The sequence below is a fragment of the Syngnathoides biaculeatus genome, chromosome 14 (genome assembly GCF_019802595.1).
Source record: "Syngnathoides biaculeatus isolate LvHL_M chromosome 14, ASM1980259v1, whole genome shotgun sequence".
NCBI lineage: Eukaryota > Metazoa > Chordata > Actinopteri > Syngnathiformes > Syngnathidae > Syngnathoides > Syngnathoides biaculeatus.
This window is the reverse complement of record NC_084653.1, coordinates 14,418,354-14,441,261: the sequence shown is the minus strand read 5'-3', so window position 1 is coordinate 14,441,261 and position 22,908 is coordinate 14,418,354. Positions and strand designations below refer to the sequence as shown.

Below are 22,908 nucleotides of genomic sequence, written 5' to 3'. Positions count from 1 at the left end.
GGCCTGCTTGTTGGAATTTACTCCAACAGCAATTTGAGATTGAAAACATTTATGGGTGATGTAAAACTAAATATGCATTTGAGTCACTGTTGATAGAAAAGTCTGGGGAATGGCGCTCACCATGACATCTTTCTTGAAAACTTTGACCCAATCACATTTTCTTGGGGGAGGTACTAGAAACACTTAAATGAGATGGACAACAGATCGGTTTAGACAGAAGGCCTGCTGAGCTCCTGGCTTTCCATGGACACCGGCGACCAATCTGATCTCTGCTTTCCACAGCAAGCCAACACTTCCTGTAGGAAGCCTTCATCTGACTGGTCTGGTGGTGTTTTTTTCAGTGTCCTCTTGTCCGCCGAATGCGTCCTAACTGTGCTGCTCAACCTGCTCGTCATCATCTCAATCGTCCACTTCAGGCATCTTCTTTTCTTACTAACCATCATTTGTTTGACCAGATTTGCAAACTTCGGCTGTCAATGTTTATTATGGTCTCATTTCTCTCATGGAAATAGCGTATTGTATTGTAGTACGAGTTTTTTGAATGACATATTCTCATATTTGTCTGAAAAGTGTCATAGGTGCCACTGATTCTTTTTCTTTTTTGTTGGTGTGCAGGCAGCTTCATACCCCGACCAACCTCCTCCTCCTCTCCCTTGCCGTCTCTGATTTGCTGGTGGGCTTGGTGGCAATGCCAGGTGAGATCTACATGAGGATATCCTGCTGGTTTCTCGGTGACTTTGCCTGTTCTCTCTGGAGTTACACGACTTTCACGGCAGCATCCTCCTCGGTCGGAAACATGGTGCTTATATCGACCGACCGTTATGTGGCTATTTGTGATCCTCTGCATTATAGTGTCAAAGTCACCGTGAAAAGAATCCAAGTTTGTATTTGTCTTTCTTGGGTGGCAGCTCTTCTATACTGTGCCATCCTCTTAAAGCACCTATTGGGTCATCCTGGAATGTACAACTCATGCCGCGGAGAGTGCGTCATCGGTTTTGAGGTTTACGCAGGCATTCTGGACATTGTCGTAAGCTTTGTCCTTGCTCTCTGCATCATCATCACACTGTACATGAGAGTGTTTGTGGTCGCTGTTTCTCAGGCACGGGCCATGCGCTCCCATGTTACATGTGTCAAATTACAACATTCTGCCCCTTCCAGACCAAAGTCATCCGAATTGAAGGCAGCCAGGACTCTCGGTGTTCTCGTTCTGGTCTTTCTGGTGTGTTTCTGTCCATATTATATTGTCAGTCTGGTGGCTGAAAATGAGAATTTGGGTTCCGTGGCGAAAGTTGTTCTGTATTTGTATGATGTCAACTCATGTTTGAACCCCTTAATATACGCCCTTTTTTACCCCTGGTTTAGAAAAGCTGTCAAGCATATTGTCACTCTTCGCATTCTGCAGCCTGCCTCCCGTGAGGCCAACATACTGTAGAGTCAATTTGTGCCTACAAGCAGGCAGTATCATGGACAACTAGTTAGAGCGTCTGCCTCAAATATCTGAGGACAATGGTTCAAATCCGGACCACGCCTGTGTGGAGTTTGCATGTTCTTCCCATGCCTACGTGGATTTTCTCCTGGGAGTGTAGGCGACTGTTTGTTTGCTTCTGTATGTCCTGTGATTTTCTGGGAACCAGTTCAGGGTGTACTCCACCTCCAGCCTGAAGAAAGATGGGATTGGCTGCAGAACTCCCATGACCCTTGTGAGGATAAGCACCTCAGAAAATGGATGGATGGATGAAACATAGCAATTCACAATTGCGCTTTGTATATGTACAGAACATTTGTGAATATAGGCAAGAAAAACAAGGTATGTTTGGAGATGTATAGCTATAAATGGATTCATAAATGTTTATATTGTATGTGATATATATGTTTTGGGGTATGTACACTGTGTGGAGAGTTTGCATAACTTAGAGTATGTATGTACTGTACATGTGTAATGTGCCAGTTCATGATGGCTAATGTTAAGCTATCTTAGGTAATGGTGAAGGTGTATTAATTGTTTTCGAATTGGGAGTAATTTTTCATTTTTGTTTATACTGCAGTAAGTGCTCTGAAATAAAAGATTTCAAACCATCAATCGAATGTCACAATTGATCTATTCTATGCTTATTAATTTTACCACACACACACAGGGCCTCAGAGAGAGAATTACAAAAACATATCCATCCATCAATTTTCAGACCACCTCTCGATGTGCAGGAGGCAATACAATATGTGGCACGAAAAACTGGTTGCCAGCCAATCGCAGGGAACAAATAAACAACCACCTGCACTCACATTCATACCTACGGGCAATTTCGAGTTCTCAATTCGCTTACCATGTGTGGTTTTGGGATGTGGGAGGAAACTGGAGTCCCCGGAGAAAACCCAGGCAAGGACAAGAAGAAGATGCAAAGTCCACATTGATGGGGCCGGGATCTGAACCCTTATCCTCAAAACTGGGAGCCAGATGCTTGATCCAGTCGCCCACTGTGCCGCCATAAATGCATATCTTAATGTAGCATTTAAATGATGAGTTAGAAAAGCGTGAGAACTGGATGACTGGTTAACAAATCTCACACTCTCACAGTTCTGAGTACTGAGGTCTGTGACATAACCAGAACTCTAGTGTGGACCAAAATGCACGACTTGGTAGACAGGGAGGCAATTAAAGGAAGGTCTTTATTCGTTCCAAGGTCGTAAGTCGGAGAGTCAATCAGAGAGAGCAGCAGTATCAAGAGCGTCAAGCTTATGGGGTTGGTCGCAGGACAGGCGGAGGTCAGTACACAGGGGTTCAGGATCAGGAACGAGGAAGTGCGGGAGTGAGGCATGGATGGCAACGATATGGCAAAGCCAGACCGTCCGCTGGGTCCTATATATACTGGGGTTAATTATCCCTGATGAGGTGCAGGTGCGCAGGGGATAGAAGCCAGCGTACCGAGTACACCAGACCTCCATCGATCATTCGGGGCGTGGAGGGGGCTTGACTGGTGGGACTAATGGCGATGGATGAGTCGGTCAAAGCCGGCGTACATGGAATATGGGATGAACCCTCATCGATCTGGGAAGCTTTACGGAAACAGCGACAGGGTTAACGATCTTGGTGATAGGAAAGGGACCTCGAACCTGGGAGCTAGCTTGCATGACTCCATCCGCAGCGGAAGATCCTTTGTGAACAGCCATATGCATTGTCCCACTTTAAATGCTGGTGCCCTTCTTCTCTTGAGGTCTGCCACGGATTTGTAGGAGCTGCCCATGCGTAGTAGCGTCTTTCTGGCAAGTTCCCAGGTCCGCTTGCAGCGTCTCACCACTGCCAATCCGGATGGCACCGCAGAGTCGGCAGCCACAGATGGAAACAGAGAGGTAGGTTAACCAGGAACGATGTGGAACGAACTCATACCTGTGGAATTAGAAGGCAGAGAGTTGTGGCCATATTCCACCCATCCGAGGTGCTGGCTCCAAGTGCTGTGATCATGTGATGCCAGACAGCGTAGACCGGTCTCCAGATCCTGATTTATTCTTTCCATTTGGCCATTGGACTCTGGGTGATGGCCTGAAGTGAGGCTTACTTTTGGCCCGATTTGGTTGCAGAACTTCTTCCAGAATCAAGACACGAATTGCGGTCCTCTGTCTGACACTACATCCACTGGCAGACCATGATAGCGGACGGCTTTGTCCAGCAGTAGCTGTGCAGTCTGCTTGGCGGACGGAATCTTCGGGGCTGGTACAAAGTGGACGATCTGAGAAAACCGATCGATGGCTGAGAGTACCACTGTGTTCCCCTGGGAGCAGTGTTGACCTGTAACGATGTCTAGAGAAATGTGTGACCAGGGGTGAGAGGGAATTGGTAATGGCCGTAGCTCACCCATAGACCGCAGGCGAGAGGTCTTATTGGCCATACAGATCGGGCACGCGTTGACAAAATCCCGCATGTCCTTTCCCAGGTTTGGCCACCTAAACCGTTGTTCAACTACTGAGCAGGTCTTCACCACGCCGGGGTGACAGACGGTCTTGTTCGTGTGGGGCCAATCGATGACGTCTCCTCGTTGAGAGGCTACCACGAACAGATGACCGGAAGGACATTCGGCTGGGCCCGGAGAGTCCCTTAGAGCCTCCTTTACCCTTGTCTTGATCTCACAGGTGAACCCGGACACGACGCAGGCCTCCGGAAGTATAGGAACACTCACAGCCTCCGTTCGCTCCCCTTCATGGATCCAGGATAGTGCGTCCGGTTTGCCATTCTTTGAGCCTGGACGAAAGGACAGAGTGAAATGGAAGCGAGGCTGGCTTGGCGAGCATTCAATCTCTTGGCGGTCCTCAGGTACTCCAAGTTCTTATGGTCCGGAAGGACCAGAAATGGCACTTGTGATCTGTCCAGCCAGTGCCTCTATTCCTCCAGCGCCATTTTGACTGCCAAAAATTCTCGATCACCCACGTCATAATTCTGCACTGCCGGAGTCAGTCTCTTAGTTAAGAAGGCGCATGGGTAAAGTCTTCTATCCCTTGCACACGTCTGGGAGAGTACTGCTCCCATTCCCGAGTCCGATGCATCCACTTCCACCACAAACTGCCTCTCTAGATCTGGCATAATGAGGAATGGAGCTGTGGTGAAACTCGACGTAAGCCTATCAAAGGCCTCCTGGAAGGTCACATCCCACTCGAATGAATTGCGGGGTGAAGTGAGGGCGTGCAAGGGGGCAGCTATGGAACTGAAGTTCCTGATGAACCTGCGGTAGAAATTAACGAATTCGATGAATCTCTGCACCTCCCTGCGATTGGTGGGTGTGGGCCATTGGAGAACAGAGTCGACCTTACTGGGATTCATGCGAATCCGTCCCTCGGCCAAGATGAATCCCAGGAAGGTGATGGCAGGTCGGTGAAACTCGCACTTTTTCATCTTGACATAAAGGTTATGTCGTAGTAGCTGCTGCAGCACCTCTCTGACGTGCTCGATGTGAGAAGCTTCGGAGAAAAGATCAGAATGTCGTTTAGGTAGACGAACACATTCTTGTTCAGTCCCTCCTGTAGCATATCATTCATAAAATTCTGAACAACCGGTGCCGCATTAGTCAGACCAAATGGTATCACCAGGTACTTATAGTGGCCGGTTGTTGTATTAAAGGCAATCTTCCACTCGTCCCCCTCCCTGATGCGTACCATCTGGTACGCATTTCATAAATCCAACTTGGTGAAGATCCGTGCCCCTTGTAGCAGCTCGAATGTGGTGGCGATTAGGGGAAGAGGGTACCTATTCTTGATGGTGATGTCACTAAGTCCCTGGTAATCATGAGGCCAACATACTGTAGACTCAATTTGTGCTCACGTTTGAAACGCTGACATTAAAATCCTGTTGACGTGTTAATGAAAGATCATTTTTTATTAACCAAAGAACTGTTTTGCAGTTCTCTCCACTCAGCTTATTGTTTCATCATTGTTGATGAATTACAAGTAGGCGGCATGTTGAACAACTGGTTAGAGCATCGGCACAGCAATTTTGAGGACTGGAGTTCAAAACCCAACCTGGCCCGTGTGGAGTTTGCGTGGTTTCAATGTCTGAGTGGGATTTTCTCCTTGCATTCCAGTTTCCTACCACATCCCTAAAACATGCAAACTCTAAATTGCCCAAAGGTGTGAATGTGCATGAGAATGCTTGTTTGCTTCTGTGTGCCCTGCGGTAGGCTGGGAACCATTTCAGGGTGTAACCAGCTTCCTGCCTGAACAAAGCTGGGATTGGCTGCAGAAGTCCCGTGACCCTTGTGAGAATAAGCACCTCATGTCACGTCCCATCGGAACGAGAGTAGGACCCAAATGCAGGAAATCGGAAGACGCAAGGTAGTTCAAGAAGAGACACGTTTATTATATGCAGAGGTCGGGGATCGAGCAGGCAGTCCGGTGCAGCAGCGGTAGTTGGGACGTCAGGTGAAGAGAGCAGGTGAGCGGGCAGGCAGGAGTCGGTACACGGGAGACCAATCAACGGAGGCAGAAGTATCAAAGGAGTCAGGCTTACAAGGTTGGTCGGAGAATGGACGAAGGTCGGTACACACAGGTTCGATCAGGGATACCGGAGCACACGAATGGGACATGAAGATCATTCGAACTGGCGCCGGCCAGTTGTCATCGGTCATATAAATCCACAGCATAATCAGGCTGCATGAGGCGCAGGTGTGCACCTTCCAATCAGTGCACCTGCGCGGACACCCGCACAGCTCGTGCTGAAGCGGCAGGATCATGACACCTCATAAAATGGATGGATGGATGGATGAAATACAGCAATTCACTACTGTCGTATGTATATGTCCATCCATCCATCATCCATCCATCCATCCATCCATCCATCCATCCATCCATCCATCTTCTACCACAGGTCTCAGGGGCAGTACTTTTAGCAGGGATAGCCAGACTTCCCTTTCCACAGCCAATTTAACCAACTCTTCCGGAGGGATCCCGAAGGTTCCCAGGCCACCCAAGAGACATAGTCTGTCCAGCGTGTCTTGGGCCATCCCTGGGTCTCTTTCCAGTGTGACATGCCCAGAACACCTCATCAGGGAGGCATCTGGGAGGCATCCAGATCAGATGCCCAGCCACCTCATCAGGCTCTTCTCAATGTGGAGGAGCAACGGCTCAAAACTCCGCCCCTCCCGCATGACCAAGCTTTTCAACCTATCTCTCAGGGAGAGGCCCGACACACTGCGGAGGAAGTCATTTCGGACGCTTAAATCGGGGATATTGTTCTTTCGGTCATGACCCACACCTCATGACTATAGAGATCGTGCACGTGACATCACTGTTTTCACGGCGCCATATTGCCGGTTAAACAAAACTTCTTGGCAGTGCAGGAGTCACTTGAACCAGAGCTTTTTCACAATGTCCAAGACCTGTTGTGCTGTTGGTTGTCACAATAGACGAGACAGTTCCTCAATGAGATCATTCTATAGTATATCGGCTGAAAAGATCGATGGATTGGTGGTCAACCAAAGTTGCTCGGCAGTACGGGAGTCGTCGAACGCCCCACTAGACACCCCAAGAGGCATGATCGAATGCATTCTCCAAGTCCAGAAAACACATGTAGACTGGTTGGGCGAAACCCCGTGCACCCTTGAGCATTTCTGCCGCGGGTGGAGAGCTGGTCCACTATTCCACGGCCAGAACGAAAACCACATTGCTCCTCCTGAATCTGAAATTCGATTCCCCGATGGACCTCTCCAGCACCCCTAAATAAACCTTACCAGGGAGGATGAGAAGTGTGATAACCCTGTAGTTAAAACACACCTTCTGGTCCCCCTTCTTAAAAAAGGGGGATCACCACTCCAGTCTGCCAATCCAGAGGCAGGTCCCAGAGATGCTGCAAAGGCTTTTCAACCAGAACAGCCCCACAACATCCATAGCCTGTAGAAACTCCGGGTGAATCTCTTCCACCCCCGGGGCACTGCCACAGAGCTCTGACTCCGCTTGCTCATGGGAGTGTAATTGAGGAGCTCTTCAAAGTACCCTCCCCACCAACTCACAATGTCCTAAGTTGAGGTCAGCAACGGCCCATCCTCACTATACACAGTGTTGACGGTGCACTGCTTCCCCCTCCCCAGACGCCGGTGGGTGGATCAGAATTTTTCTTCAAAGCCGTCTTGAAGCCTCACTGATTAGTCCCACAACTGTGTTTTTGCCCTAGCGATCACTGAAGCTCTATTCTGCTTCGCCTGCCGGTACCTATCACCTGGCTCAGGAGTCCCACAGGCCAGAAAAGCCAGAAAGGCCTCCTTCTTCACCTTGAAAGCATCCGTCACTGTTGGAGTCCACCAAAGTGCTCAGGGGGGTTTCCACCACAACAGCTCCGGTCGACCGCCTCAGAAACACAACACAACATCGTCCACTCGGACTCAATGTCCTCCGACTGCCTTGGAACATGGGCAAAGTTCTTTCGGATGTGGGAGTTGAAATTCCTTTTGACAGGGGAATCTGCCAGCCGTTCCCAGCAGACCCTCACAATATGTTTTGGCGTGCCACGTCGGACCACAGGTATGTTTGTAGATGTGTGTGTGTGTATATATACACACAGGTTGACAATCAGGGGTACTAGAGTGCTGGAACGGGACATGAACCTCAACGATCTGGCGCTGTCATCGGGGTCCTATATATACACGGGATAATCAGCCCGCATGAGGTGCAGGTGTGTGCCTCCCAATCAGCGCGACCGCGCGGGCACCCGCACAGCCCGGGCTGGACCGGCAGGATCGTGACAGTCCCCCCCCCCTCTAAGGCACGGCACCCAGACGTGCCTAAACGAAAGAAACAGACAATTATTAACACATGCAGGGGTGGGCGGAAGAGGGTCCGGAGGAAGGCATCCAGGCCACCAAACGTGAGGCGTTCGGGTGGACAGGTCAGGAGGACGACCCGGACGCCAAGGACCAGGATCCCCACGGGGTGATTCGGGTGGAAGAGCCACCATCGCCACCTCCTCCTGGACAGCAACATGAGAAGGCGGTGGCACCATCGCCACCTTCTGGACTGGAACGTGAGAAGGCAGCGGCGCCATCGCCACCTCCTGGACGGGAACGTGAGGCGGCGGCGACATTACCACCTCCTCCTGGACGGGAACATGAGAGGGCAGCGATGCCATTGCCAACTCCTGGACGGCAACATCATCCTCAGCACCTCCTCCTGGACAGCAACCTGAGACAGCGGTGGCACCAGCGCCACTTCATGGAACGTATGGGCGTGCCCGTCGCCATCAGAACAGGAACGGGGGGCGACCGCGGACCAGTCGCCGACGAAGCAGGAGCGTGGAGTGGCCGCGGGCCTGTCGCCACTGGTACTCCTGGGCACGGACGAGAAGCGGCTGCGAAATCGTCGCCACCGCCTGGACAGCAACGTGAGGCGGCCACTGCCACTTGAGTGCTGCTTGGAACACCCAAAACTTTGACGAGGGAATGGCGAGTAGGCGGATCCGTTTCCACGGTGATGTGAACGATAGTAGGGAGAGAGTCAGTCGAAACTGACACGTGGGCGTGTCTCGGGAGCGGGTCAGTTCCAACTGCCCCGTGAGCACGAGTCTGTCGAAACTGTAACGTGGGTGTGGCGCGGTGGCGGATCCATTTCCACGGCGATGTGAACGATAGTAGGCAGAGAGTCAGTCGAAACTGACACGTGGGCGTGTCTCGGGAGCGGGTCAGTTCCAACGGCCGCATGAGCATGAGTCGTAACCAGTCCGTCGAAACTGCGACGTGATCGTGTTGAGGTGGCGGACCCGTTTCCACTGCAACGTGCGCTTGGCGAGGTGGCAGTTCCGTTCCCAATGCAGTGTGAATCTGCTTCAGCAGCGAGTCCGTCGCAGTTACGACGTCAGCGTAGCTCGGCTGGTTCTTCAATCCTTGCTAAACCTGGGCTGAGAGAGCCGCCAATTCGGCGCTCTGCCGCTCTATCTCTGCCCGCCTTTCGCGGCAGAACACCTCGTGATTTGGCGGCTCCTCCTCCCTCTGGGCTGGAAGCCTCGCCACCAGCTGCGGGTCTGCCGGTTTCACGGTTGCCGACGAGGAGTGGGAGGACGGTGTCTTAGTTGCCGCTCAGCGGGAGGCACAAGGGAGCGCCCGGCCGGGGCGTCTCCTCTGGCCGCCACACGGAGGTCCCGGGTAGATGGCCAAGCGGGTTCCCACAAACAGGTTGGTGTACTCGGACCTACCGGGCGAAGACACTCGGGTGCTAGAAACGCGGGGAGCTGAAACAAACTGGCCGAGATTGAAGACCGGGCGAAGAGATTCGTAATCGAAATAATCGGATTCGTACTCAGGCAGCCGGTCATACAAATCAAGGTCCTCCTCATAGTCCGAAAAGTCAGAGGCCAGAAGAATATGCGGTGCCGGACGGGTCGTCTCGGGACGTATTCGTAGCTCGCCGGCGGAGCATATGACACGGAAGCGGAGGACGCCATGGAGCCTACCAGGATTGGACAGGCTTGGTCCTCCGATAGACGGTCTACCTTGCGTCGGTCCCGGCGACGCCGGGTCTTTCCTGCTGGGTCCTGTTTTGGCCAGATCGTTCTGTCACGACCCATCAGAACGAAGGTAACCCAAATGCAGGATTCGTCAGATGCAAGGTAGTTCGGGGAAAAACATTTATTATTAAATGGTCGAGGATCGGGCAGGCAGTCAGGTGCAGCAGCGGCAGTTGGGACGTCGGGCGAAGAGAGCAGGTGAGCGGGCAGGCAGGAGTCGGTACACGGGAAATCGATCAAGGAAGGCAGAAGTGTCCAGGGAGTCAAGCTTACGGGGTCGGTCGGAGAACAGGCGAAGGTCGATACACACGGGTTGAGGATCAGGGATACTAAAGTGCTGGAACGGGACATAAACCTCAACAATCCGGCGGCCACCAGTCGTCATCGGGGTCCTATATGTACACGGGATAATCAGCCCGCATGAGGCGCAGGTGTGTGCCTCCCAATCAGCGCGAGCGCGCGGGCACCCGCACAGGCTGGGCTGGAGCGGCAGGATCGTGACACTTGATGGATAATGTCCACGTATCTTTGGCAATGGTAAAGGAGTCCTAGTTCTTTTTGAACCGGGAGTAATTTTTCACGTTTATTTTGTACTCAGTGCTTTGAAAAAAAAAGGAAAACTCAATCCATCTATTGCTCTCTGCTAATCAATTTCACCACATACAGGGCCCAAATGCATATCTTAATGTAGCATTTAAAAGATGAGTTTAAAAAAATTGTTGCACTGGACGACTGGTGAACAAATCTGCTTCACAGTTCTGAGGACTGGGTTCAAATCCAGGTCTGTGTTTGTAAAGTTTGCACATTCGCCACATGCCTGCCTGGGTGTCCTCCCACATGCCAAAAACATGCATTAATTGAAGACCTTAAATTGCCTGTAGGTGTGAATGTTGAGTGTGAATGGTTGGGTGCCCTTTGATTGGCTGACGAGGAGTTCAGTGTACTCCGCCTCCTGCCTGAAGATAATTGGGAAAGACTCCAGCATGCCTGCAACCCTAGTGAGGATAAGTGGAATGGAAGAGGAATGAATGAATGAATGATTTTAGGATGACTTCAGTATAACAAAGAGTGTGCTGAAGAGTCTGTTGTCATCAAGTGGCTAAATAACGTGAGCAGGTTGTTATTATGGCAAATAAACAGTTAACTTTCCCATGTGTCTGTGAAATGGGGAGAAAAAAGTGACTTAACCCCAGGCTACAAGCCCAAGCAGCTAAGCCACCAGCTGCCACAGCTCTTGTGTGGCGGGCCTTAGCCTTAAACCTATCAGTAAACGTATACCCCAAGGCAAACGTAAACAAAAAATTTAACCACAACCTTGGATCCCTCAGGTGTAGGACATCCATGACCAACCTCATGTGGCAGGGCCCAAAGACCTAACCGCAGCCTAATGAAATGCCCGTCTTTGTGGCAGTTTTGCCCTCCTGACCAACCACGTCAAACCCCAGACAATCATACATCATGCAAGATTATCGTGTAAGATTGTCCCCAATTCTGATGTGTGTGAAGAGTCAATTCGTCCCAATTTTAGGATCTGAAACAGGTCAGGCTGACAATCTTAAATGAATACGTTTTACAACTTCTCCCAAGTCATGACACTGAGAATTGGTTCACACAACAGAATATAGCAAATCAAGAAGCAACCTGACTCAGGAAAAGGAAATGATTGTAAATAGAAATAAGCATGTTACATGATGTGTTTTTTGGAATAAAATTGGGTTCCCCAGACGGCAAGACGTTTTTTTTTTTCAGGACAAAGGTATTTTATAACCTTACAACCTTCAGGAACTTTCGGGAAACATTGGCACAAACTTCAAAGTGTTTCTTGTTCAGTTTTGTGAGTTTACGTGTGATCATGCCTGATTCCTAATTCTGCATTTGAAAAGTGTTTATGTACAGAATGTGGTGTTCTGTGCTGATATAATCTGGGAACACCACACACAATCCGACCAAAACGGTAAAATGGACGATATTTTATCTAAATATGTAAAGTTGAAAAATCTTTGTGTGTGTACCAGGCCGAATCCCAAACCTCAGGTGTGTCTTTTTGTTGTCTTTTAGTCCTACAACAATCTCAGAACTAAATCATTCATGTTTGATGGATGACTAAATGTGTATTTGTTTCACTGTTAGAAGAATCTGGGGAATGGCCCTCATCAAGACATCTTTCTGACCCAATCACATTTGCTTGGAGGAGGTACTAGAAACACTTAAATGAGATGGACAACAGATCGGTGAAGACAGAAGGCCTTCTGTACTCCTGCTTTTCCATGGAGACCGGCGACCAATCTGATCTCTGCTTTCCAGAGCAGGCCAACACTTCCTGCAGGAAGCCCTCATCTGACGTTTCTGATGGTGTTCTTTTCAGTGTCCTGCTGTCCGTTGAATGCATCCTAACTGTGCTGCTCAACCTGCTCGTCATCATCTCAATCTCCCACTTCAGGCACAATGTTCTTTTTCACTCACCCTCATGTTTGAACAGCTTTGCAAGGTTGATCTCTGGCTTTTAATGTTTGTATTGTCTGCATTGCATTGTCATATTCAAGTGTTTTGAATGATGTATACATAGCCCTATGCATATTTCTTTGGAAGGTGGATATGTGTCACAGATTCTTTTTCTTGGTGTGCAGGCAGCTCCACACCCCCACCAACCTCCTCCTCCTCTCCCTCGCAGTTTCTGACTTGCTGGTGGGCTTGGTGGCAATGCCAGGTGAGATCTACATGAGAATATCTTGCTGGTTTCTCGGTGACATTGCCTGTTCTCTGTGGAACTATGTGACTTTCACAGCAGCATCCTCTTCGGTCGTAAACATGGTCCTGATATCGGCTGACCGATATTTCGCTATTTGCGATCCTCTGCATTATAACATCAAAGTCACCGTGAAAAGAATTCAACTTTGTGTTTATCTCTCATGGGTGGCAGCTCTTCTACACTGTGGCCTCGTTTTAAAGGATCAATTAGGTCGTCCTGGAATGTACAACTCATGCCGCGGCGAGTGTGTCATTGGTTTTGAGGTTTACGGAGGCATTCTGGACCTCGTTGTAAACTTTGTCCTTCCTCTCAGCATCATCATCACGCTGTACCTGAGAGTGTTTGTGGTCGCTGTTTCTCAGGCACGGGCCATGCGCTCCCATGTTACATGTGTCAAATTACAACATTCTGCCCCTTCCAGAGCAAAGTCATCCGAGTTGAAGGCAGCCAGGACTCTCGGTGTTCTCATTCTGGTCTTTCTAGTGTGTTTATGTCCGTATTATATTGTCAGTCTGGTGGGTGAAAATGAGAATTTGGGCTTCGTGGCAAAATTTGTTCTGTATTTGTATGATGTCAACTCATGTTTGAACCCCTTAATATACGCCCTTTTTTACCCCTGGTTTAGAAAAGCTGTCAAGCACATTGTCACTCTTCGCATTCTGCAGCCTGCCTCCCGTGAGGCCAACATACTGTAGACTCAATTTGTGCCTATGTTAAAAATGCTGACATTAAAATCCTGTTGACGTGTTAATGAAACATAGCAAAGTTTGTGTCTCTTTTTTTCATCACTTTACTGTTTTGCAGTTCTCTCCACTCAGGCTATTGTTTCATCATTGTACGATATTTGCAATATTGTGTTGATGAATTAAAAGCAGGCAGCATGGTGAACAACTGGTAAGACCGTCTACCTCAAATATATGTGTGGACCGGGATTCAAATCCTGGCCCCGGCTGTGTGGAGTTTGCATGTTCTTCCCGTGGCTGCCTGGGGTTTCTCCTGGCACTCTGGTTCTTGCCCACATCCCAAAAACATGCAATGTATGTTAATTGTAGACTCTAAATTGGCCAGAGGTGTGAATGTGCATGCGAATGTTTGTTTGCTTCTGTATGTCCTGCGATTTGCTGGGAACCAGTTCAGGGAGAACCCCGCTTCCTGCCTGAAGAAAGATGGGATAGGCTGGAGAACTCCCACAACCCTTGTGAGGGTAAGCACCTCAGAAAATGGATGGATGACACACAGCAATTCACAAATGCGGTATGTATACAGTATGTAGATTTGTGAATACAGGCAAGAAAATCAAGGTATATTTGGAGATGTATAGCGATAAATGGATTCATATTGTGATGATTTATATTGTATGTGATATATGTAAAGGTGTTTTGGGGTATGTACAGTATGTGGAGCGTTTGCATAATTTAGAGTTATGTACTGTACATGTGTAATCTGGCAGTTTATGATGGCTAATGTTAAGCTATCTTACGTAATGATCATGGTGTACTAATTTTTTTGAACTGGGAGCAATTTGATCATTTTTGTTTTTATTGTATTAAGTGCTCTGAAATAAAAGTTTTCAAACAATCGAATGTCATGATTGGGCTACGCTAATTAATTTTACACATAGAGAGAATTACAAAAACATATCCATCCATCAATTTTCAGACCACCTCTCTATGTGCAGGAGGCAATACAATGTGTGACACGAAAAACTGGTTGCCAGCCAATCGCAGGGAACAAATAAACAACTATCCGCACTCACATTCATATCTACGGACAATTTAGAGTTCTCAATTCACCTACCATGTATGGTTTTGGGGTGTGGGATACAACTGGTGTCCCCGGAGAAAATCCAGGTAGGGACAAGGAAAACATGCAAAGTCCACATAGGTGGGGCCAGGATTGGAATCCCGGTCCTCAAAATTGTGAGGCAGACGCTTGAGCTAGTTGACCACTGTGCCGTCATGAATGCATATCTTAACGAAGCATTTAAAAGATGAGTTAGAAAAGCAAGAGAACTGGATTAAAAAAAATCAGTCTCACAGTTCTGAGATCTGGGGTTGAAATCCCGGTCTGCTTTTGTAAAGTTTGCACCTTCTCCACATGCCTGCCTGGGTGTCCTCCCACATCCCAAAATCATGCATTAATTGAAGAACCTAAATTGCCTGTAGGTGTGAATGTTGAGTGTGAATGGTTGTTTCGTCACATCTGCCCTTCGATTGGTTGACGAGCGGTTTAGAGTGTACTCCGCCTCCAGCCTGGAGATAATTGGTATAGACTCCAGCATGCTCGCAACCCTAGTGATAAGATAAGTGGAATGGAAGATGAATGAATGATTTTAGGAAATGACTTCAATATAACAAAGAGTAAAAAAATTTAAGGAAGTCTTAACATGTTCAGCATTTACTGTAAATAAAACAACTAGGTGATCAATCAATCAACATTTCACCATGTCTTTAAACTAAGGTTCCAAAATCACGAAAAACAAGGCTTGTCCAAAGACAGAAGAACTGCTTGGGTTTGTCCGATGAAGACGCTGGTATACCTCTCCACGTGTCAATCAAATACTGCATGTTGTCATGACGAGGCTCGAGGGCAGACCCAAATGCACGACTCCAGAGGCAAGCAGGTAGAGTACAAAAGCCTTTATTCAGTCCGAGGTCTATGATCAGGAAGTCAGGCCGTAAGAGCAGCAGTAGCAGAAGAGGCAGGCTTACTTGGATGGTCCGGGGACAGGCGAGGGTCGGTACACGGCAGGTCAGGTATACAGAAGAACGATCGAAGAAGGCAGAAGTATCGAGGGAGTCAGGCTCACGGGGTGAGTCGGAGAACAGGTGAAGGTCGGTACACATAGGTTGTCGATCAGGGATACGAGAGTGCTGGAACGGGACATGAAGCTCAACGATCTGGCGGCGGACTAGTTGTCCCCCGTGTCCTATAAGTACCGGGTGTACTCAGCCCAAACCAGGGTGCAGGTGTGTGCCGACTAATTGGCTGACCACAGCCAGCCTGGGGAGGATGCCAGGAGCATGACACAGGTTCTCTCATACGCTGTGTGCTGAAGTGTCTGTTGTCAGCAAGTGGCTAAATAACGTGAGCAGGTTGTTATTATGGCAAATAAACAGTTAACTTTCCCTTGTGTCTCTGAAATGGGGAGAAAAAAGTGACTTAACCCCAGGCTACGAGCCCAAGCAGCTAAGCCACCAGCTGCCACAGCTCTTGTGTGGCGGGCCTTAGCCTTAAACCTAACAGTAAACGTATACCCCAAGGCAAACGTAAACAAAAAATTTAACCACAACCTTGGATCCCTCAGGTGTAGGACATCCATGACCAACCTCATGTGGCAGGGCCCAAAGACCTAACCGCAGCCTAATGAAATGCCCGTCTTTGTGGCAGTTTTGCCCTCCTGACCAACCACGTCAAACCCCAGACAATCATACATCATGCAAGATTATCGTGTAAGATTGTCCCCAATTCTGATGTGTGTGAAGAGTCAATTCGTCCCAATTTTAGGATCTGAAACAGGTCAGGCTGACAATCTCAAAAAATGAACATGTTCAATATTTAAAACTTCTCCCAAGTCAAGACTCTGTGAATTGTTTCATGCAACGAAATATAGCCAATCAAGAAGCAACCTGAGTCATGAAAAGGAAATGACTGTAAATAGAAATAAGCATGTTACCAGATGTGTTTTTTGGAATAAAATTGGGTTCGTTTTTTTTTTCAGGACAAAGGTATTTTATAACCTTCAGGAACGTACAGAAAGCATTGGCACAAAGTTAGAAGTGTTTTTCAATGAGTGTTTAGGTACAGCATGTGGTGTTCTGTGTTGATATAATCAAGGAACACCACACACAATGCGATCAAAACAGTGAAATTTTATCTTTATGTTTAAAAGTGAAAAATAAAGTGAAAACATTTATGGGTCATGTAAGACTAAATATGTATTTGTGTCACCGTTAGAAGAATCTGTGGAATGGCACTCACCATGACATCTTTCTTTAAAACTTTGACCCAATCACAATTGCTTGGGGGAGGTACTAGAAACACTTAAATGAGATGGACAACAGATCGGTTTAGACAGAAGGCCTGCTGAGCTCCTGGCTTTCCATGGAGACCGGCGACCAATCGGATCTCTGCTTTCCACAGCAGGCCAACACTTCCTGCAGGAAGCCCTCATCTGACGGTTCTGATGGTGTTCTTTTCAGTGTCCTGCTGTCCGTTGAATGCATCCTAACTGTGCTGCTCAACCTGCTCGTCATCATCTCAATCTCCCACTTCAGGCAAATGTTCTTTTACACTAACCCTCATGTTTGAACAGCTTTGAAAGGTTGATTTTAATGTTTATTATTGTCTCATTTCTTTCATGGAAACAGTGATTGCATTGTCTTATCCGGGTGTTTTGAATGATGTATAGCCTCTGTTTCTTTGGAAAGTGCTTTGAACAGTGTACCATATCTGCCCGAATTTTTTTTTCTTGGTGTGCAGGCAGCTCCACACCCCGACCAACCTCCTCCTCCTCTCCCTTGCCGTCTCTGACTTGCTGGTGGGCTTGGTGGCAATGCCAGGTGAGATCTACGTGAGGATATCCTGCTGGTTTCTCGGTGACATTGCCTGTTCTCTCTGGAGTTACACGACTTTCACTGCAGCATCCTCCTCGGTCGGAAACATGGTGCTTATTTCGACCGACCGTTATGTGGCTATTTGTGACCCTTTGCATTATAATGTCAAAGTTACTGTGAAAAAAATTCAACTTTGTATTTGTCTCTCTTGGGTGGCTTCTCTTCTATACTGTGCCATCCTCTTAAAGGACCAGTTGGGTCATCCTGGAATGTACAACTCATGCCGCGGAGAGTGCGTCATCGGTTTCGAGGTTTACGCAGGCATTCTGGACCTCGTCATAAACTTTGTTCTTCCTCTCAGCATCATCATCACACTGAACGTGAGAGTGTTTGTGGTCGCAGTTTCTCAGGCACGAGCCATGCGCTCTCATGTTAAATGTGTCAAATTACAACATTCTGCCCCTTCCAGAGCAAAATCATCCGAGTTGAAGGCGGCCGGGACTCTCGGTGTTCTCGTTCTGGTTTTTCTGGTGTGTTTCTGTCCATATTATATTGTCAGTCTGGTGACTGAAAATGAGAATTTGGGCTTCGTGGCAAAATTTGTTCTTTATTTGTATGATGTCAACTCATGTTTGAACCCCTTAATATATGCCCTTTTTTACCCGTGGTTTAGAAAAGCTGTCAAACATATTGTCACTCTTCGCATTCTGCAGCCTGCCTCCCGTGAGGCTAACATCCTGTAGACTCAATTTTTGGCTACGTTTGAAACGCTGACAATAAAATCCTGTTGACGTGTTAATGAAACATGACATGACTTCAACTGTCATGCAGTTCTCTCCACTCAGCCTATACTTTCATCATTTTACAACATTTGCAATATTGTGTTGATGAATTACAAGCAGGCAGCACGGTGAACAAATGGTTTGAGCGTCTGCCTCACAATTCTGAGGATTGGGTTTAAAATCCTGGCCCCGCCTGTATGGAATTCGTATTTTTTCCTTGTGCTTGTATGGGGTTTCTCCTGGAACTCCGGTTTTCGCCCACATCCCAAAAACATCCAATAGATGTTAATTGTAGACTCTAAATTGGCCAGAGGTGAGAATGTGCATGCGAATGTTTCCTTCAGTATGCCCTGCGATTCGCTGGGAACCAGTTCAGGGTGTACCCCGCCACCTGCTTGAAGAAAGCGGGGATAGGCTTTAGAACTCTGGTGGGAATAAGCACCTCATAAAATGGCTGGATGGCTGGATGGACATGTATATTTGTGAACATATTCAAGAAAAACAAGGTATGTTTGTCAATGTATTGTATATAAATGGAATCTATAATTGTTTATATTGAGTATGATAACTATATAAAGGTGTTTTTAAGTATGTACAGTATGTGGAGAGTTTGCACAACTTAGAGCAGTGGACCACAACCTTTTTAATCACTGCAGACCGGTCAATGCTTGACTATTTTTACCACGGACCAGGGGTTGGGGTGGTGTTCCGTAGATTGTTTGTATTGAATATCCTTTGTCTTCAAAATCGAATATAATAAACATGATCATGAATAATCAAATAATAATAATGAAATAAATTAAATAATAAACATAAAAATACGAGTGGAAAAATAAAGAACAAGACCCAGCATATTTCTCTCTCTTTTATCTAAATATACCTTCACAACAGTTACACAACCACTCCATGAATGCTATTTTTCAAAAACTGAAAGAAATTTGGCAGTTTGGACCATCTCCCCTCTTCTCCCCTCTGCCTCACCTCACTCCGGTGGCGACCACAGCTCGAACGCTCTCTGACTGGGCGTAATAATAACGTTTAAACATGCCTTAAAAATAAGATACAGATACGCCAAGAAAATGAACTTGCATTGCATGAAATTTTAAACTCACCATAACGCTAACACCTGAGCTTGTTTCTCTGCAACGAGATGGTCCTGACTGCGGGTAATGGGAGACAATGACACCCGAAGTGTGTTGCTTATGTCCAGTTGATTCCGTTGTTTTGTTTGGGTTGCTGTCACTCCAGAAAACCCCACTTCACACAGATGTCGGAAATGGGAACAAGGTCTTCAGTGCTTTGGTGGCGATCTCCGGGAACTCTGCTATGACTTTAATCCAGGACATCGACAAAATCGTTTACTCTTAAATACTTTTAAAGCCACCGTCGTTTCGATCTCCAGCAGTTCATCTTGTCGTTGCACAGGCTTGGTGGATTCACCTGGTTTGCTGATAAATGGGTTGCGGATCCATCCCTTGGCAGTTCGTAGGTCCTTTTTGTTTGGGAAGTAGCGCTCAAACTCTTTTAATAGCAAAGACAGGTGATCGTGCACCAGCTGGGAGAATGAAGGCTCAGTCTCACACAAAATCCCCGCAAATGTTTGAAATATGTCAAATATGACTCTGTTCACGCGCAATCCCCACAAATCCAGCTTACCTTTAAATTCAGCGACTTTATCAGCCAACTTGAAGACCGTTGTAATTTTCCCCTCAAATGAGAGAATGGATTAATTCAATCGGCTGAATATGTCGCACAAGTAAGCCAGTTTTGCAACCCATCCCTCATCACTGAAATGTACAGCCAGTTGCGACTTCTCTTTGCAGCGGCTTTCGTAATCCAAACACTCCTGCGAGCGATTTCCCTCTGGATAACTTCTTATTTCCGTGCATGAGAGAAGCCATATGTGCTCCGCGTCCATCTCCTCACAAAGCTCTTCAAAAAGTTGCGAGTTAAGGGCATGTGCTCTGATGTGGTTAGTAACGTTCTTTTCTTGGAAGTTGTAGGCTCTTCTTCTGTCTCCTCACTGGGCCTTTTCGTCCCAATTTTAAGATCTGAAAACAGGTCAGGCTGACAACCTTAAAAAATGAACATGTTCAATATTTAGAACTTCTCCCAAGTCATGACACTGTTACTTCTTTCATGCAATGGAATATAGCCAATGAAGAAATGACCTGAGTCATGAAAAGGAAATGACTGTAAATAGAAATAAGCATGATACCTGATGTGTTTTTTGGGGATGAAATTGGGTTAGTTTTTTTTTCAGGACAAAGGTATTTTATAACCTTCAGGAACGTACGGAAAGCATTGGCACAAAGTTAGAAGTGTTTCTTCTTCGGTTTTGTGAGTTTACATGTCATCATGCCTGATTCCTAATTCTGCATTTGAGAATAGAGTTTATGTACAGCATGTGGTGTTCTGTGTTGCTATAATCAGGGAACACCACACACAATGTCACCAAAACTCTAAAATGCCAGACAGTTTGTCTTTATGTGAAAAGTCGGAACATATTTATGTGTACCAGGCCAAATCCCAAACCTCAGGCGGGTCTTCTTTTTGGCTTTTGGTCCGACAAGAATTTCAGAATACAAACATTTATGGTTGATGTAAGACTGAATATGTATTTGTGTCACTGTTGCTCGAAGAGTCTGGGGAATGACGCTCACCATGACATCTTTCTCTGACAACTTTGACCCAATCACATTTGCTTGAGGGAGGTACTAGAAACCCTTAAATGAGATAAACAACAGATCGGTTTAGACAGAAGGCCATCTGAACTTCAGGTTTTCCATGGAGACCGGCGACCAATCTGATCTCTGCTTTCCAGAGCAGGCCAACACTTCCTGCAGGAAGCCCTCATCTGACGGTTCTGATGGTGTTCTTTTCAGTGTCCTGCTATCCGTTGAATGCATCCTAACTGTCCTGCTCAACCTGCTCGTCATCATCTCAATCTCCCACTTCAGGCACGTCTTCTTTTTCAATCATCCTCATGCTTGAACAGCTTTGCAAGATTGATTTTAATGTTTATTATTGTCTCATTTCTTTGATGGAAACAGTGATTGCATTGTCTTATCCGGGTGTTTTGAATGATGTATAGCCTCTGTTTCTTTGGAAAGTGCTTTGAACAGTGTACCATATCTGCCCGAATTTTTTTTTCTTGGTGTGCAGGCAGCTCCACACCCCGACCAACCTCCTCCTCCTCTCCCTTGCCGTCTCTGACTTGCTGGTGGGCTTGGTGGCAATGCCAGGTGAGATCTACGTGAGGATATCCTGCTGGTTTCTCGGTGACATTGCCTGTTCTCTATGGAGTTACACAACTTTCACAGCAGCATCCTCTTCGGTCGGAAACATGGTCCTGATATCGGCCGACCGTTATGTGGCTATTTGTGATCCTTTGCGTTATAATGTCCAAGTCACTGTGAAAACAATTCAACGTTGTGTTTGTATCTCTTGGGTGGCAGCTCTTCTACACTGTGGTATCGTTTTAAAGGATCAATTAGGTCATCCTGGAATGTACAACTCATGCCGCGGAGAGTGCGTCATTGGTTTTGAATTTTACGCAGGCATTCTAGACCTCGTTGTTGGCTTCGTCCTTCCTCTCAGCATCATCATCACACTGTACATGAGAGTGTTTGTAGTCGCTGTTTCTCAGGCACGAGCCATGCGCTCCCATGTTACATGTGTCAAATTACAACATTCTGCCCCTTTCAGAGCAAAGTCATCCGAGTTGAAGGCAGCCAGGACTCTCGGGGTTCTCGTTCTGGTCTTTCTGGTGTGTTTTTGTCCGTATTATATTGTCAGTCTGGTGGCTGAAAATGAGAATTTGGGTTCCGTGTTGAAAGTTGTTCTGTATTTGTATGATGTCAACTCATGTTTGAACCCCTTAATATACGCCCTTTTTTACCCCTGGTTTAGAAAAGCTGTCAAGCATATTGTCACTCTTCGCATTCTGCAGCCTGCCTCCCGTGAGGCCAACATACTGTAGAGTCAATTTGTGCCTACAAGCAGGCAGTATCATGGACAACTAGTTAGAGCGTCTGCCTCAAATATCTGAGGACAATGGTTCAAATCCGGACCACGCCTGTGTGGAGTTTGCATGTTCTTCCCATGCCTACGTGGATTTTCTCCTGGGAGTGTAGGCGACTGTTTGTTTGCTTCTGTATGTCCTGTGATTTTCTGGGAACCAGTTCAGGGTGTACTCCACCTCCAGCCTGAAGAAAGATGGGATTGGCTGCAGAACTCCCATGACCCTTGTGAGGATAAGCACCTCAGAAAATGGATGGATGGATGAAACATAGCAATTCACAATTGCGCTTTGTATATGTACAGAACATTTGTGAATATAGGCAAGAAAAACAAGGTATGTTTGGAGATGTATAGCTATAAATGGATTCATAAATGTTTATATTGTATGTGATATATATGTTTTGGGGTATGTACACTGTGTGGAGAGTTTGCATAACTTAGAGTATGTATGTACTGTACATGTGTAATGTGCCAGTTCATGATGGCTAATGTTAAGCTATCTTAGGTAATGGTGAAGGTGTATTAATTGTTTTCGAATTGGGAGTAATTTTTCATTTTTGTTTATACTGCAGTAAGTGCTCTGAAATAAAAGATTTCAAACCATCAATCGAATGTCACAATTGATCTATTCTATGCTTATTAATTTTACCACACACACACAGGGCCTCAGAGAGAGAATTACAAAAACATATCCATCCATCAATTTTCAGACCACCTCTCGATGTGCAGGAGGCAATACAATATGTGGCACGAAAAACTGGTTGCCAGCCAATCGCAGGGAACAAATAAACAACCACCTGCACTCACATTCATACCTACGGGCAATTT

The 22,908-nt window shown here is 46.9% G+C and overlaps 4 protein-coding genes across 4 annotated transcripts; all 4 read left to right on the top strand.

The window, feature by feature from the left end:
- Window positions 1-243: 243 nt before the first annotated feature.
- Window positions 244-1,432, top strand: LOC133512387 (trace amine-associated receptor 13c-like). The gene is made up of 2 exons (XM_061841961.1): window positions 244-416; window positions 616-1,432. The coding sequence occupies exons 1-2, from the start codon at window positions 244-246 to the stop codon at window positions 1,430-1,432; spliced, it is 990 nt and encodes a 329-aa protein (XP_061697945.1).
- Window positions 1,433-12,186: 10,754 nt separating this feature from the next.
- Window positions 12,187-13,414, top strand: LOC133512378 (trace amine-associated receptor 13c-like). The gene is made up of 2 exons (XM_061841952.1): window positions 12,187-12,410; window positions 12,598-13,414. The coding sequence occupies exons 1-2, from the start codon at window positions 12,187-12,189 to the stop codon at window positions 13,412-13,414; spliced, it is 1,041 nt and encodes a 346-aa protein (XP_061697936.1).
- Window positions 13,415-16,823: 3,409 nt separating this feature from the next.
- Window positions 16,824-18,018, top strand: LOC133512390 (trace amine-associated receptor 13c-like). The gene is made up of 3 exons (XM_061841963.1): window positions 16,824-16,996; window positions 17,202-17,385; window positions 17,524-18,018. Exons 1-3 carry the CDS (start codon window positions 16,824-16,826, stop codon window positions 18,016-18,018), a joined length of 852 nt encoding a protein of 283 aa, XP_061697947.1.
- A 2,826-nt stretch (window positions 18,019-20,844) lies between these two features.
- On the top strand, window positions 20,845-22,039 carry LOC133512386 (trace amine-associated receptor 13c-like). Its single transcript, XM_061841960.1, has 2 exons — window positions 20,845-21,017; window positions 21,223-22,039. The coding sequence occupies exons 1-2, from the start codon at window positions 20,845-20,847 to the stop codon at window positions 22,037-22,039; spliced, it is 990 nt and encodes a 329-aa protein (XP_061697944.1).
- The last annotated feature ends 869 nt before the right edge of the window (window positions 22,040-22,908 follow it).